The 15,654-nt window shown below is 38.3% G+C and overlaps 1 protein-coding gene across 2 annotated transcripts in view; it reads right to left on the minus strand.

Moving 5' to 3' along the window:
• Nucleotides 1-15,654, minus strand: part of RORB (RAR related orphan receptor B) — a 150,927-nt gene that overhangs the window by 26,007 nt on the left and 109,266 nt on the right. For both annotated transcript variants that reach the window (XM_039361529.1, XM_039361521.1), the window contains exon 4: nt 9,157-9,558. In XM_039361529.1, coding sequence (XP_039217463.1) covers nt 9,157-9,558 — 402 coding nt within the window. The remainder of the gene's footprint in view (nt 1-9,156; nt 9,559-15,654) is intronic.

Genomic DNA, 15,654 nt, shown 5'->3' on the forward strand with positions numbered 1-15,654 from the left:
AGGTTGCTTGTCTATTGAATTTTATTCATAATAATGATTAAACAATATTTTTTTTCTTCTCTGCTCTGTTATCTGTTTCCCCTCATTTCCCCTCATCTTCAGTTTTCTTTTTCTCTTTCTGACCCTATGCAAATGTATATTTTCCTTGCCCTATCACCAGTGTTTCACATTGCCAGAAAAATGTGAGAATGGCTTTCACGTGAAGTAGTGCGTGGGCCCCTGGAGGTGACGCTTCATTTAAATTGGGGGTGTCCAATCATGGTGACTTTAAGGAATTCTGGGAATTGAAGTTCACAAATCTTAAAATTGCCAAGGTTTGACATCTGTGATTTAAGTGAAAACATGAGGTGATTTTTACCTCCATAAAGCAATTCATAGGGCCACAGACAACTTTGGACTAGTGCTGTGGAGAAGGCTTCTTTCCTGAAATGCTTCTTGTGCTGCTTCCAAGTCCTTTGGTGTGGACCTCAGAACTGGCTGCAATGGCTGCAACAGGAACTCAGCTTGAAGTGTCCTCAGGGCATACAGAAAGGATTGTCTGACCCCTGGAGATGAGGTGGGTCCCCAGTCTTATGGGCTTCCAAAAAAGTATCAAATTCTGGCTGGCATGGGGGGTGTCTAAGAGTAAAGTTGGTTGGTGACTTGGAGGAAGTCTCTTCACTTTTGAAACTTTTGTAATCCTTAATTCTTTTTTAAACTCCATTTTTACTATTGTTTTTCTATGTTTGTTTTTTTTAATTTTTATTTATAAACTGCCCAAAGTCATTTAAGACAGTATAGAAATTTGATAGATAGATAGATAGATAGATAGATAGATAGATAGATAGATAGATAGATAGATAGATAGATATTATATTCCTTCATGAAGTTGCTTTGAAGGTACATTTAGTTTTAAAGTTAATCGAATGAAGCTCCCTTGTAGCTTGCATAGCCTTAGCAATTTATAATTCCATTGTCTAAATAAAGGAAGGAATTTAAAACTGATTTCTTTTGGATAATTTCTCCTGCCCAGATTTTTCTGAACATGCCCGTCACTGCCAGAATAAACCTCTGAAGGGTGTGCAGTATTTCTCTATATTTACTTGGGAGCGCCTAGGATTGTAGCTCATGCAGGGCTAGCATCTGCCATAAATTGGTCTTGACTATGTACATGTGTAACTAAACTTTATAAGGATCTTATGTTAGAGAAGAAGTACGATCAATCTATTACTCGTAGCTATGCTTCTGCATGATCACCTACTATTGTTGATTCTCCCTAAAACAGTATTTTCCCCATCCCCACCTTTTTTCTATTTCTAGAATAGAAAGATACTCAAATACTGAGACATTGCAAACATACAGAGGGAAAATTGTGCTGAGAACGCTCATGATCAAAATTTTATTTTCTCCCCCTTCTCCATTTTAGTTTGGGGAGAGGAAAAAACTTCTTTGTTCCTCACATCCATTGCTATGTCAGTACTGATGCTCAATGCTCTAGCTGAGTCACTGTGGGGAAAATGGGCCTTATTACTTCTGCATAGAGCTGTGGTAGCACAGTGGTTAGAATGAAGTATTGCAGGCTACTTCTGCTGACTGCCGGCCACCAGCACTTTGGCAGTTCGATTCCCACCGGCTCCTGATTTACTCAGCTTTCCATCCTTCTGAGGTCAGTAAAATGAGGACCCAGATTGTTGGGGGCAATATGCTGACTCTGTAAACTGCTTTGAGAGGACTGTAAAGCACTGTGAAGCGGTATATAAGTCTAAGTGCTATTGCTATTTCTAGGAAGGAAAGAAGGAAGGAAGGAAGGAAGGAAGGAAATCCCTGTTCCCAAATATGTAAGAACTTAAGCAAATTCATTTTCTTCCAAGAGTGTTTTTTTCTTTTTGCATGTCAAGATTCTTTATGAATTTCTAATATGTCTCTCTTATTTCTCAAGTGCACATTTCACCTATGACCAGGAATAATAGACAGGGCAGGACTGATAACTGACTGCAACTTTCTGCACAAGCACTAGATGGCAGGAAGTAGATACTCTACTTCCTCTACAGCAGGGATGTCAAACTGCCGACCTGCGGGCTGGATGAATCACATTGAAACCACGCCCACCTCATTGCCGGCAATGGGGAAAAAGTCAGGATATGTCACGACACGTTGCGTGATGTTACAAGTTTGACACCCCTGCTCTAGAGTATCTGTTTAATATTTCTATGTCTTTCTTTGTACATGTTATAATTTACTTATTAGTTTTATTTCTTTTATTTACTTTTTTTTCCAAAATTTGTATTGTTTTTATTCTTTTTTAAAATTTAATTTATTCTAGTTCAAAGGGTCATTGTATCTGAACAAAGTCAGAAGTTATTCTTTTCTGTAATTTTCCTTTCCTGTTTGCATGCCCCATTTTTGTTTTCTTCCCTTCTCCCCCACCTTTTCTCTTTCCATTTTTTATTAATTTATAATTTATATTTTTTTAAATTCAATAAAATTTTATGAAAAAAAATTATTTAATTGTGTGTGTGTGTGTGTGTGTGTGTGTGTGTGTGTGTGTGTGTGTCTCATACACATGAGTATTTGTTTGTTGTCACGTAATGGTCACCTGAATTTTTTTTTTCAGTTTGGATATGATAGCCCTGAGATGTGATATAAAAATAAATAAAAAGAAAACTATAACAACAACAAAAAGGGCTAAAATTGCAGGTTACATAAAATATCTTCTTCTCAAAAGTCAAAGTTATTCCTCTCACTATTTTAAATAGTCAGTTAAGATTATCATAATATTTGAAGGAGTTTTCACCTACATTTATAGCTATGTACATAAATAAAGCTTTAAGCAACTTTTTAATATATAGAATAACACTAATTAGTGAAAACAGAAAAGCAGTGAAGTACTTTTTAAAAGAACTTTATTCTGTAAGCCTTCAAACAAAGTTCAAGGCACTTATGGTGACTTCAACTGCCAATGTACTAATTTTCTATGATTCACTAAACCCACAATCCTCAGCTTGCTTACCTAGTAATAATTCCACTGAACTCTTGAGATTTATTTTTGAGAAGATATGCATAGAGATGTGAACCTTGTTTGTGGTCCCTTTCAAAAATAGTCATATTAAATTCCATCACTAACAAATTTACCAGAAGATAAATTCACGAAGTAACTTTTCTCCTCTCTTTTCTATGTATTCTGACTCTTCACTATTTGAAACCAGGGAGAATATAATTATGATGAAACTAGGCTGCATTTTCTAAACACTACCCAAAACTTTGTTTTTGAGATGGGTGACTATATAAATTGGAATAAAAAATGAATAAATAATGTCTAAAGGATTGAGAGGCTCAGAAGTATTTTTATAAATAAAAAATGGTGCTGGAGCCCTATGCACAGTGTTTTAAAATGTAAACATATCTTCTATTAATATTATTTAATTAAAACACCTATTTTAAACAAGGTAGAAATAACATGGCTTTGGGAATTCTTTCCAATCTTTGACCAGGAGTGGTCATAGGAAGTTTCTCATTTTCTTAGGCATGGTGAAGTATTATACTATATCTCTGTGTGCTTCAGTGTCTCTTTGTCTTGTGCCTATACGTGTTTGCATATGTGTGCACTGGGCAGGTTGCAATCTTTGGACCAGAAGCCAAGGGACTGGGAGAAAGGAGGAAGGAGAACTCAATCTGGAGCAGTCAGCAGGATTTTCATGTGTTGCCCATCTGCCCTCAATATCAGATTCAGCCAGTGGTGGGATTCAGCCAGTTCATACCACTTTGGCAGAACCGGTAGCTAATTTTTTGTTGTCCAGGCCCAGAATGGACTTCCAGAAGTGGCATCCACACAGAGAACCGGTTGTTCACATATTTGAATCCCACCACTGATTCGGCCATTATGTTGTATTCACCACTGAATAATATTCACTCTGCACAATGTAGTCCACATATTAAACAGTGTTTTAACTGCACCTCTAAGAATCTGATGACTTCAATACTCACTAGATGGCAATCTTGATCTACAGAACTATAACTGAGATATACCCAGGCAATCTTTAAAGCCGGAATAATTAAATATGATTCTCTAAGAGGGATCTTAAAATTAGTTGTGAGCAAGGAAGATAAAAGAGGACAGAGCCATAAGAAGTCTCCAGGCAAATAATTTTGTGTATGAGGAAGAGGTTTAGGATAAAAGTAAATGTGTGTGAGAGAGACAGGGAGAGAAAGGGAGGCAGAAATAGAGAGAGAGATTTTGGAGTTCAATGATAATTAGTAAATAAACTCCAAAGTTGGGACACATTGTCCCTTGGGAAAGTTCTGTAAAGGACCATGAATCAGAAAATGCCCAGCCTGGTATGTTGACATCAGAACAGTTTTCCAGAAGATTCTCTGTTCCGTGTTCAACAAATGCAAAGGGCGAAAACTCTGACTCTATTCCCCCTTCATATCTCTCTCCTATGGGAATCCAGCTCTGTTTCTGTGAACAGCCACAGGATCTCTAATGTTGTCATTTTAGGACGCTAACAAAATGCTCAGGTTTTCTTGTTAGTACATTTCCCCAGCCAGGGTGAACAGACACACAGGAAAAATGAAAATAGCCTAAGTGATGTTAGGTGTGTTGAATAATTTTTTTTTTAATCATTCAGGAGAATTTGAAAAATAACTTAGGTTCAGTAAAAATACATGCACAGCTAAACCACGTTTCTGACCTTTCTTTTAAAAGTGTACCTGCAAACACAGAAGGATAACAAAGCAAGGCACAGGGCTCTTGTTTGCTCTGCATTTTGGCAACCCTGTAGCCCATTCTTCGCTTGGCGGGTTTGCTTAAAAAGCAGTAATTTGCATTGTGAGCTGAGCATTCAAGGCTGTTCCACAGTTTTAAAGCATAAGGAAGCTTTGTTTCGATCTGTAAGGATCTGAGTGCTGTGATCCCAATCTGGAAAATGTGGTTAGAACCTATTCAGCCCTTGATAGTATCTTTCTCATGGGATACCCTTCAAGCTAACAGGGTTGTCATTGTGTACCCACTCTTCCCTTAATTACTGAATCATTCTCTGTTTATCTCTTTTAAGGCCAGAAACAAACAAAAAATTAATATAACTATACCATTTTAAGAAGCTTGCCCTTCTTTCATACTCTGTTTAGAACTGTAGTTTCTCTGCAGGGTTTTCTACCAGTTTTACTACTTTTTTAAAAAAAATGTTGGTCCCGTTGTGAGGTTTTAACAAACCGCTGGACAAAGAGGAATTCAATACATGAAAAGCATTCTCAGTAACTCTGTCTCCATGCTGGAACCATCTTTCCTACTTAACTTTTTTCCCATTCTAAGCTGCTGTGAAAACATAAGATTGAAAAATAATGCAATGCTTGGCTTCCTCTAGTTTTTTTAGGATTACAGTTCTAATGGTAAGTTAAAGATTGATCATCTTTCTTGAAACATTTTGATTCTAATTCTTAATTCTGATACGTTGTTAAGGAATGGAATACAGGGAGTCCTGGACTTATGACTGTAAGTCATTGCAGTCAGAAGGCAAGGTGTTGCGTTCAAAGTTATGACTGTTTTTAAGTGAACACCATGATTATTAAGCAAATCCATTTCCCCAATGGGTACTTTCTTTTGCCAGAAATTTTATTAGGACTAAGAAAACATCTCTGGTGCAATATTTGAGTTGTTCAAAATTCTTCATTAAGTTGCATGTTACACAAAAGAAAAATATTTAATGACTAAATTCAGATATCATTTCTTGGTGTCAGTTACTTAAGTGAAATTTAACCTTTGCTACAGACCTCAGCTAATTAATTCTACAAGTGAAGAGGCATGGTTTATTCAGTAAACCATGTTAATCAAACTATAGCTTAGCCATTAGAATCTGAATCAGGCTTACATCTACAACCTGAAGTCACTTTTTTTAATCATCAAACCCCTTGCTTTATGTAACAAAGTTATACTGCAATCTTATACAGTAACCAAGAAACAATGCTTCTGAAAAAAATATACACATAAGATAATACCACTAAAGCAGAGTCTACATATCTATATGTTTATTTACATTGGTCCTATGTTAAAGGATCTTTAGGTGAGAGAGTAGAAGATCTAGGATGTTGGGGTGTACGGAAAAACAACATTCCATTAAGAAAAATACTGTTGACAGAGATTGAATCTTTCTCTGTCTCCATACTAGCAATTCTTATGGATGACTGTACAATGTCTTATTCATCAATTCAATTTGTATGTTGCACCAATCCAGTGTTTTTCAAACATGGTCACTTTAAGTTGTGTAACTTCAATTATCAAAATTCTGGGAGTTGAAGTCCACACATCTTAAAGATACCAAGTTTGAAAAACTTTGCATTAACCTATAATATGATGGGAAATACAAGAAAATTAGTTGAATTCACACAACATGCTATGTTTATGTATATATTTATAAAATTTACTACAGCCACCCCACACTAAAGAATATATTTATAAACTATGAAGACTGGATTATCACATCCCTGCTAAGCTTGATCTACCAAATCTGGGTTGCAAAGTTCCAGCTGACCACTAGAATAGCAGCCTTAAGATGTTGGGGCAGCTCTGTCACATCCCTACTTTTGACTCCTGTGTTTCAAGAGATGGAAGCAAGGGAAATGTTAGCTTAAGGATTTTTGTAGCACCTCCAGATCCCAACTAGGCAGCAAAGACTAAAAGCGTTAAACAGCCTTTTGATGCCAGCTAGCGGTCATCTAGATTTTTGCAGGCCAGTTATCATATCCACATGTGAAGCTAAGAGCAAATCAATTATATTTTGGCTTAGTTTGGTAGGTATAGTCTGTGTAGTGTAATCAGCCAAGACCCAGCAGATTTGAGAAGACAGCCCCAAAAGAGTTATGGCTTTGTTCTAATTAGTCTGTGGTTTTAGGAAAGCTCTGGAGCTCAAGGCTATGCAACGCTTCAAAGGGGTGCTTCACTCCGACAAAGATTCAGTTCAATTCCCATGGAACAGATTCACAAAATGAAGTAGGGACCTGCTTTGATGTAGCAAACTGAATCAGATGGCTCCAAAGTGGTTACAGACTCCACGGCTTTTCTGCTGTTTTGGAAGCTTTTTGCAGACAAAATGTAATTTTGCCTTTTCGCTTCCATATATGGAGAAGACTGGGGGGCGGACAGGGAGGGGGGTGTTGTCAAGTATTTTCCCTGGCATTTAGTAAGTGACTGGCCAATGCGTTTATCGCCTCATTAAGTTCTCTGCCTATCAGAGCTCTCTTGGGGTGGTAAGGGTGGCACTGCTTCAGGCTTCCTTCATTTTCTTAGTACTCAGTGCTCATTAATATGGCCAGCTAAAAGGCTTAACTTTGCTCTCTCCTGTGCAAACAGAATTATACATGTTTGTGATGATCCTGTCAGCCAATTTAGAGCCCTCTTCATTTCTTAGCATTTTGAATATGGTTTCACAGCTGACCAGTCCAGCAGCTCTTTGGAGCCATATCTTACTTTTAAATTCTGCTTGATCCATGCTCGCGTAAGTTTCTCAATTATGAGTGAATGGATTAACATTTATTTATATATTTTCTTCCCATTTCTAAAGCTGCCCAGCTTCTTTCAGTGACTAAGGGCAGAATATCAATTTAAAATCAAGAAAGAGAGAGGATTCATAAGGGCTGGCTGAAATGTTCACTGCTTTTAAGAATAAGAGGACCGCAAGCCTACCAATGTCATTTTCTTTGGGCCAACCTGTTCACAGCCTGCATATCTATGGCCTTTTACCCCAGTGGACCAGCCTACTTGTTCTAATGAACCGATAGAGTGGCAGCCAAGCTCTATGAGGTGAAATTTATCAATGGGCTTTTCCAGCCTTATCCCATTCTGAGAGATTTATTTTAGGAGCAGCCATGTTTGCCATCCAGCTATCCCAATATACCTGATACAGAAATTGTATTAATTAGAAGGCCAAGTGAATGGGAATTCTTCACTACAATGTGAATCTCAGGATCTCAGAAAATGAAGGGCCTAATGTTTAAATGGTTTTTGAAAAATAATGCATTTCATTTGGAGGGAGGATACTTTCACCATTGATTCAACTTATCTCTGTAGCCCTTTGGGGGAACAATTTGGAGTTTGCTGTGTTGTCCTTTTTCCATCCTTGTTAATCTCTGCCTTAAAAGAGGCATCAGGGAAATATTTCAAACATTTAGTGGAGTCCTTCACTGCACCTGGCTGAAACATGGCAGGGTCAATTCCTTTTAAAAAATCTACCATTTTAGTCTGCCAAAGAAAGGAAGGAACAAAAGTGGCTGCAGGCATTTTGAAACTTGCCCATTACTGAATATGCACAAATCTGTTTTGAATTGAATTTTGAAGTAGCTTGGATCATGCTTATTCAACTTGCAAATGTACATCTCCAAATTCAACCAAGACTAATTGCCCAGAAGTAGCCTATTTTTATTCCTCTGCATAAATTTAAATGCTAGCAGAACATATTTATGGCTGTATTTTTATGGTCTGAGAAGAAGAGTTTTTAGAAAACACATTCCACTGAATGGCATACAAGATTAATAAATTATTGTTATAACAAATATAACAATCATTGGTTGAAAACTAATTATGTATTTTAACATAACTGTGAATAGAAAATATTGGTCATCATAAAGACATCTCCTTCCTCCCTATACAAGACACCTAACAATGAGGTTACACTGCCAATTATCAGAGTCATAACTGAAGAAATTATGCCTAACAGTTGAAATAAAATTCTCCAATGAATTAACAGGGAGAGTGTGAAGTGATTTATGCCAAATGCGGATGTAAATCTTGAGTCTTCAATGCAAGACCACAAAGTTCTGCATTATAATTAATTTTCATGCCAGTCCTATTAATGATCCACTTTCAGAGCGATTTGTTGACAAGAATGTGTATAGTTGTCGAAAAGATCATTAAACCCTCATGATAATGAGCTCTTTTGATAGAAACTCTCTATTTAGTAATTATCATTTGATGGATTTATCACTGACTGTGGCATTCAGCTTCATAAACAGATCATGAATTGCTCCATTTAAGTAATGTAAACATTTTAGAATTCCGTAAACTGACTCTACAACAAATCTAGTCAGACAGGATCAACCCGTTTCAAATGCAACCTTGCAGCTTGAGAGATGGACACACAACCATTGTGAAAATTACACTGACCACCAAAGACAAGATTGTCTTACCTATTTCTGCCATGGTTATCCCTGGAGCTAATTGTCCATTGTTGCAGAAGCTATAGGTAAACAAGTTTGGTACAGAAGTGAGGTCATAAATAGGTTCTTGCTTGATCTGTTTGATTCCGGTCATGTCTAAGCCAGACTGATCTGGGGAAGGCTGAGCAGAATCCACACTGTAATAACCCTCTGACTTCGGCAAGTCAATGACGTGCCCATTTGAATAAGTGCCATCTGTTTCATTGTTCAGGTTGCTTAAGCCATTGCTGATGCTACTGCTGTAGACTCGGGCCAAGGCTTCAGCCTCGCCGCTCTGTTGCTGGCGCTGCTCCTGCAGCCGCTGCTGATGCTTCTGTACCTCAGCATAGAGGCTGTCCCTCTGCTTCTTGGACATTCTTCCAAACTTTACAGCTGAAACAAGAACAATTTCAAAAATACATTGGTATTCTTATTTTTAAAATATCACTTTGACCAGGTGCAGGGTACTAAGTGCTTCAAACTGATTAGAGATCATTAATCTTTAAAGGCTATGCCAGTTTGTGATTTAATAATGGTTATTAGATAAAGCACAATTAAATGGATTTATACCACATACAAGGCAGCGAAGGAGTTTAAGAAACCACATTTGTTGAGAGATTTTTTTATATGGTATAAGATGTCCATCACTGGAACTATTCATTCATTCATTCATTCATTCATTCATTCATTCAGTATAAGAAGCACCATGGCATCTGGGAGATTGCTTTCAGTATGCAATCTTCTTGAAAATCTTTGCATAAAAATCTCTTATTTTGTCTCAATTAGACCAACAGAGAAATATAGATGTATATATTTGATCCTTACTGTGCAGAGGCTGAAATAACCTGTACAGGAACTCAAAGAGAATTAATATTGAGCAACTGTGAACTTATCCATTTTTAATGGGAGAAAAAATTTGTTCATATAATAGTTCAAGCAATTCAGTTTTGTTTCCACCTGTTTAACTTCATGGTGAGAAAAGCTTTGCTTATATATACTTGTTAAAGTAAGAATCAAGCTGTTTCTGCATCATTCCCTTGGAAATCTCAGCAACTTTACCTTAAGACCAGTAAACATGAGATTAATCTACTAGAAAGTAATGGACCTAAAGCAGTGGTTCTCAACCTTCCTAATGCCGCGACCCTTTAATACAGTTCCTCATGTTGTGGTGACCCCCAATCCCCAACCAGCTGGCCGGGGGGGGGGGTATCAAAAACTTGACCAAAAAAAGAGAGGGAAAAAATGGGAAAGTATAGGTAGTCCTCGACTTACAACAATTCGCTTAGTGACTGTTTGAAGTTACAACAGCACTGAAAAAGCGAATTATGATCATTTTTCACACTTATGATTGTTGCAGCATCCCCAGGGTCATGTGATTTACATTCGGATGCTTGACAACTGATTCATACTTATGACATTCACACTGTCCCAAGGTCAAGTGATCAGTGGCCAGGGGGCATGGCCAGCTGATCACTCAGGTTGCAGAGTGCCTGTGGGGTGGAATCTATGGGTCTCTGGGATGGGACTGGGGTGGGTGCCTGCCTTTCTTCCCTCCCATCTCTCCCCTTATCCCTTCCTTCCTTCCTTCTTTCCTTCCTTTCCTTCACCTCCCTCTTAGTCTTCCTCCTTCCCTCCCTCTTTCCCATTGTCCCTTCCTTCTTTCCTTCCTTTCCTTCACCTTAGTCTCTTCCTCCTTCCCTCCCTCTCTCCCATTGTCCCTTCCTTCCTTCTTTCCTTCCTTTCCTTCACCTCCCTTAGTCTCTTCCTCCTTCCCTTCCTCTTTCCCATTGTCCTTTCCTTCCTTCTTTCCTTCCTTTCCTTCACCTCCCTTAGTCTCTTCCTCCTTCCCTTCCTCTTTCCCATTGTCCCTTCCTTCTTTCCTTTCTTTCCTTCCCCTCCCCTTCCTTCCTTCCTTCCTTCCTTCCTTCCTTCCTTCCTTCCTTCCTTCCTTCCTTCCCTCTTTGTCCCTTCCTTCCTTCCCTCTTTGTCCCTTCCTTCCTTCCTTCCCTCACTTATTGTCCCTTACTTCCCTCCCTCTTCGTCTCTTCCTTCCTCTCCCCCTCTGTGCCCAGGAAGGGACAAGGGGGAGGGGGATAGGCTTCCAGAGGCAGAGCTCCGCCCAGCTCACTTGCTCAGCTTCACCAGAAAACATGTCGCTTGCTAAGTTAGCAGAAGCCCCAGGATCAGCGCGAGGCTACAGCTGATTCACGCTTCTGCTAAATTAGCAAGCGGCATGTTTTCTAGCAAAGCTCAAGCAAGTTTGCTGGGCAGGAGCCAAGGGGAGCTGCTACAGCTGACCTGCTTCTTGGCTGCTCTGCAAAAGTGCGGATCAACTGTAGAGGTTTGGTAGAGTTCGTGTACACTGCTGCCAAGCAGCATATTTTCCACAAACAAGTGAGGTGGAGTGGAGGGGGGGAGGGAGAGAAGGCGGTTGACAAGCCCTGCCTAAGACCATTGGAAATATGTGTTTTCCGATGGTCTTAGGCGACCCCTATGAAAAGCTCGTGCGACCCCCAAAAGGGTCACGACCCACAGGTTGAGAACCGCTGACCTAAAGTAAAGACTCCAGATACAACAAGAAATGTTTAGCTTTAACTTCATTCCATTTAATAAATAGTTTGTTAGTTAAATTAATGGTCTTTCCATTACAGTAAATTGAAATTTTACTGCATATGCCATTTATGTCAATTACATAATTACGGATGTAAATGGATGCAAATTATGTAATTTGGATTTAATGGATATTTGTATTTAACAGATGACCCTCCATACTCATTATTGTCATAGATTCACTTATCGAGTTTATCAGGATTATTTTACAGTTGATTTCTTCTTCAATGTCCTGTAAATTTCAGTCAGAATAGTCTGCCCTGTCTGATTCTTCTAAAAATCTTTTTGGTAGTTGAGATATACATTCATTAAAAAAACGGTTTACTATAAAATAATGATGATTTTTTTAAAAAATAAACCAGCTTGTTCATTGTTTTATATTGTTTGGAATAACAGTTAATGTTGGTCATTGTAAAGAGAGAGTATTTTAATTTTTAACTCATAGGCTTTCACTAATAGAGTGGAAGAAAATGATGCGATATAGTCCTCTGCAAATTTGGAATTTAAATAATTCCAAATTATTTAAAAGCCGAAAGGATGTCCTTTGAGTTAAGCATTCTTTTTAACTGAACTTGAGATTTCTGAAGGAAATGAAGAATATTTTAATTATTTTCTTTTAAAAACACATAGAGTCTGACAGTGACCATAGGATATTGTCACTCAAAGTGACAACCTTTTGTCCTTTTATGTATACTCTTTTGCTGGTTGCCTTTTCCTGACAAGGGAGCTGTAGGGTCTAGTCTCCCAGGCTCACTCACTCCAATTGCTCACCCTAGCCAAAGTTCGATTGAAATCAAGAGAATATTCTTCCTAGAGTGCCAGGCAACCACCATCCTGCTGTGCATAATGAGCAGCCTCGCAACTGCTTTTTCATCTCCCCATGTTCACTGTGCAGCAAACCAGGGCTCTAAAAATATTGTTTTCAGATTTGTATCCTGTGTGATTTATTAATTTTCTCCAAACCTTTTATCTGTGCGCTAATAGGATTAGTACTCTTGGAAGGTAACAAACCCCAACTCCCTATTATCACAATCTGTCAACGGGGCTATTATCTTCACACACACTTTTTGGGGGAGAATGTTATACAGATTACAATGAAGGGAAATAACAGACTAAGGGAAACACTCTACAGGAATCACACTTCCTCTAAAGAAGCACAATTTGTAAGTTACATCCCAGAAAAGATTTGTCACATATAACTTTAAAGTAATAAAAGGGTTCATTTCTTCTGACGAGAAAAGGGACAAAAATTGCCAGTCATAACGCAAAGCAATATTGTCATCTTCATTAGCCGTTTTTTTCAATAGGTTGGTACAGAGCTGGGGACAGCACCATGCAGGAATCCTTGCTGTTTTTGTCAGAATGATGAAAGCAGGGTCAAGCATTGCAAGCTCTTCTGCCTTCCGACATGTGAGTGACATCATGACCGCATTCCAAAGAGGCAGAGCTCATGTTGTGTGCCTCAATGTTGCTTTCATTATTCTGACCCCCTTTGTTCTCTCTCTCTCTCTGTCTCACATGCACACACACACACACACACACACATACACACACACAAATGCACGCTCTGCTGTTGACCAGGGAAAATGTAGCCCTATAGAAATTGCTGGACTGAAACTTCTATCAACCCAAACCTTTAGCTATCTGGCCTGGGATTTATTTGATCTGCAATCCAAAAACATCTGGCAGCATCACTTCAGCTCCACAATGGACACTATAAAAGCCACCTGTATGAATAGACATTTCTTTCTAGATTGAGGTAATATTTGGCCAAAAAAGTGACATGATATTGGGTAGGCACCTGTCGTCTATGGAAATCATCCAGGTCATGGTTGTCCAAAATGTGCATAGGTACGTGTCCTTTTTTGGGGGAATACTCTTTGACCCACTGCCATTATGAAGAAAGTATTGCAGGGTAAGAGATTTGGTCTTTTTAATGAAAAATAAAAGAATAAAATATGCAGGAAAAAATGTTTTTAGACTTGTGAAAAAAATGGAACACAGCAAGGACACATCCCTCAAGAATTTTCGATATTTACTGCGTTGAAACCCTTAAGAACATAATGGAGCTAACCTTTAACGTAACATAATTTCTATAAAAAAATAAATGCAGCTTCTTGTATATTAACATTACTCAATATTAGGCTTCATCCTTCCTAAAGGGTTATTTAAAATATTCAAGAAATTGCATTCATTTTCAAGGCAAAATATATTAACTGTAGTAGACTCTCCTGTCCTTATGCATTGCATTCCAGTTTAGTCCCCTGTCTCCTTAAAAAAACAAAAGCCCCAAACAAACTGGTAAGTTCACCTAAGTTGCTTTTACAATGTGCATTTAACCACACCAATTTTCATATCATTTCGTTTTCAGCTATATTGGAACATAATTCAGTATCTTTCTTCTTCCTCCATATTTGTAAGACTGACCCTGGTGAACAACAGTAAAATCAAATCATGGAAACAATTAATCAATGAAAAAACAATGGTTAACCAGGAATAAACAATCCACTATCTGCCTTGTGCATCCAGCTTCACAAAGTAGTTCTCCTTTCACTCTAGTCCAAGGCCTAGGGGAATAGCTGAGTCTTTAAGGCTTGTCTGAAGAAGATCAAGCCTGGGACTGTTCAAATCTCTGTGGGAACGCTGTTCCAAATGACAGAAAAAGCACACTTTCATGATTCCATGAGATGGTTAATGGATGGACCAGGAGCGTGTTGATTCTGTCTGAATAGACAGGCTGGAAGACAAGCAGCCAGTTTGGTCTGTGGCTAAGGCACTAGGTGGGGATACTGAGTTCTAGTTCTGACTTAGGCATCAAACCAACTGGGTGACCTTAGGCTAGTCTCTCTCTCTCTCACTTCTAAAAAGAAGAAGGCAATGGCAAACCACTTGCAAAAATCTTGTTAAGAAAATTGCATGGATTGACTCAAAGGTCAACACAAACATATTTGTGTTGACCACTATTCAAGCAGCCACAATCTTTCTGGCAACGAGGGCAGCCTGTAAAAAAGAGGAGTTGCCTGGGCATATGTCCGTTATTGCTGGCACTACTGCATTGTGGAACAGCTGCACCTTTGCATGTTCTTCAAGGCGGTCTCACATAAAGTTGCTTTTGCTTCCTTCCATAATGTCCAAGTTGATTATGATTTACCAATCAGGGTAGAGGAGTTCTGAAAAATGCTTCTGATTGACAGCACTTTCAGCCACTTGTTGCTCAGCCTGTGCTAGTGAATAGCCAAGAGCAGAAAATGCAACCAATCCAGGCTTGCTTTCTCCTCTTTAAATTTACCAGTTGCTAAATGCTCTGTCTCCCAGTTAGTAATATTTCTTTCTCCTTTGCTTCATAAAAACCAGAAGCAAACAAACAAATATTTGTATTTATTCATTAAATTTATATGCCGCCCATCTCCCCAATAATATTTCCAGCAATTGTCCCTAAAACATGCACAGACAATACAATAATTTGCTCACGTTATCAATTATAATGGTTATAATTGGTGGCTGAAATTTTCTTTTTTGTACATTTACTCAATGCACTAGTATTTTGTTTCTAGCCGTATTTCCTTACAGTAATTTCAATTCTGTAGGCTACCTTGAGCTTTTTTTGACTCAGTGGCCTTCCATCCATCCATCCATCCATCCATCCATCCATCCATCCATCCATCCATCCATCTCTATCTATCTATCTATCTATCTATCTATCTATCTATCTATCTATCTATCTTTCTATCTATGGAAAGTTTAAGCTGCCCATTTCGGTCACATAGGGACTTTGTGGACTCTAAATAATAGATAAAAATAAATAATAAAATAAATAAAATAAAGCTTTCATCATAATAGGCTGCTCTGGGGCCTGCTGTGAGCAATGTTTGTGTTTTG

The sequence above is a fragment of the Crotalus tigris genome, unplaced genomic scaffold (assembly GCF_016545835.1).
Source record: "Crotalus tigris isolate CLP2741 ecotype Arizona unplaced genomic scaffold, ASM1654583v1 scf7180000017585.4430047, whole genome shotgun sequence".
Taxonomy (NCBI): domain Eukaryota; kingdom Metazoa; phylum Chordata; class Lepidosauria; order Squamata; family Viperidae; genus Crotalus; species Crotalus tigris.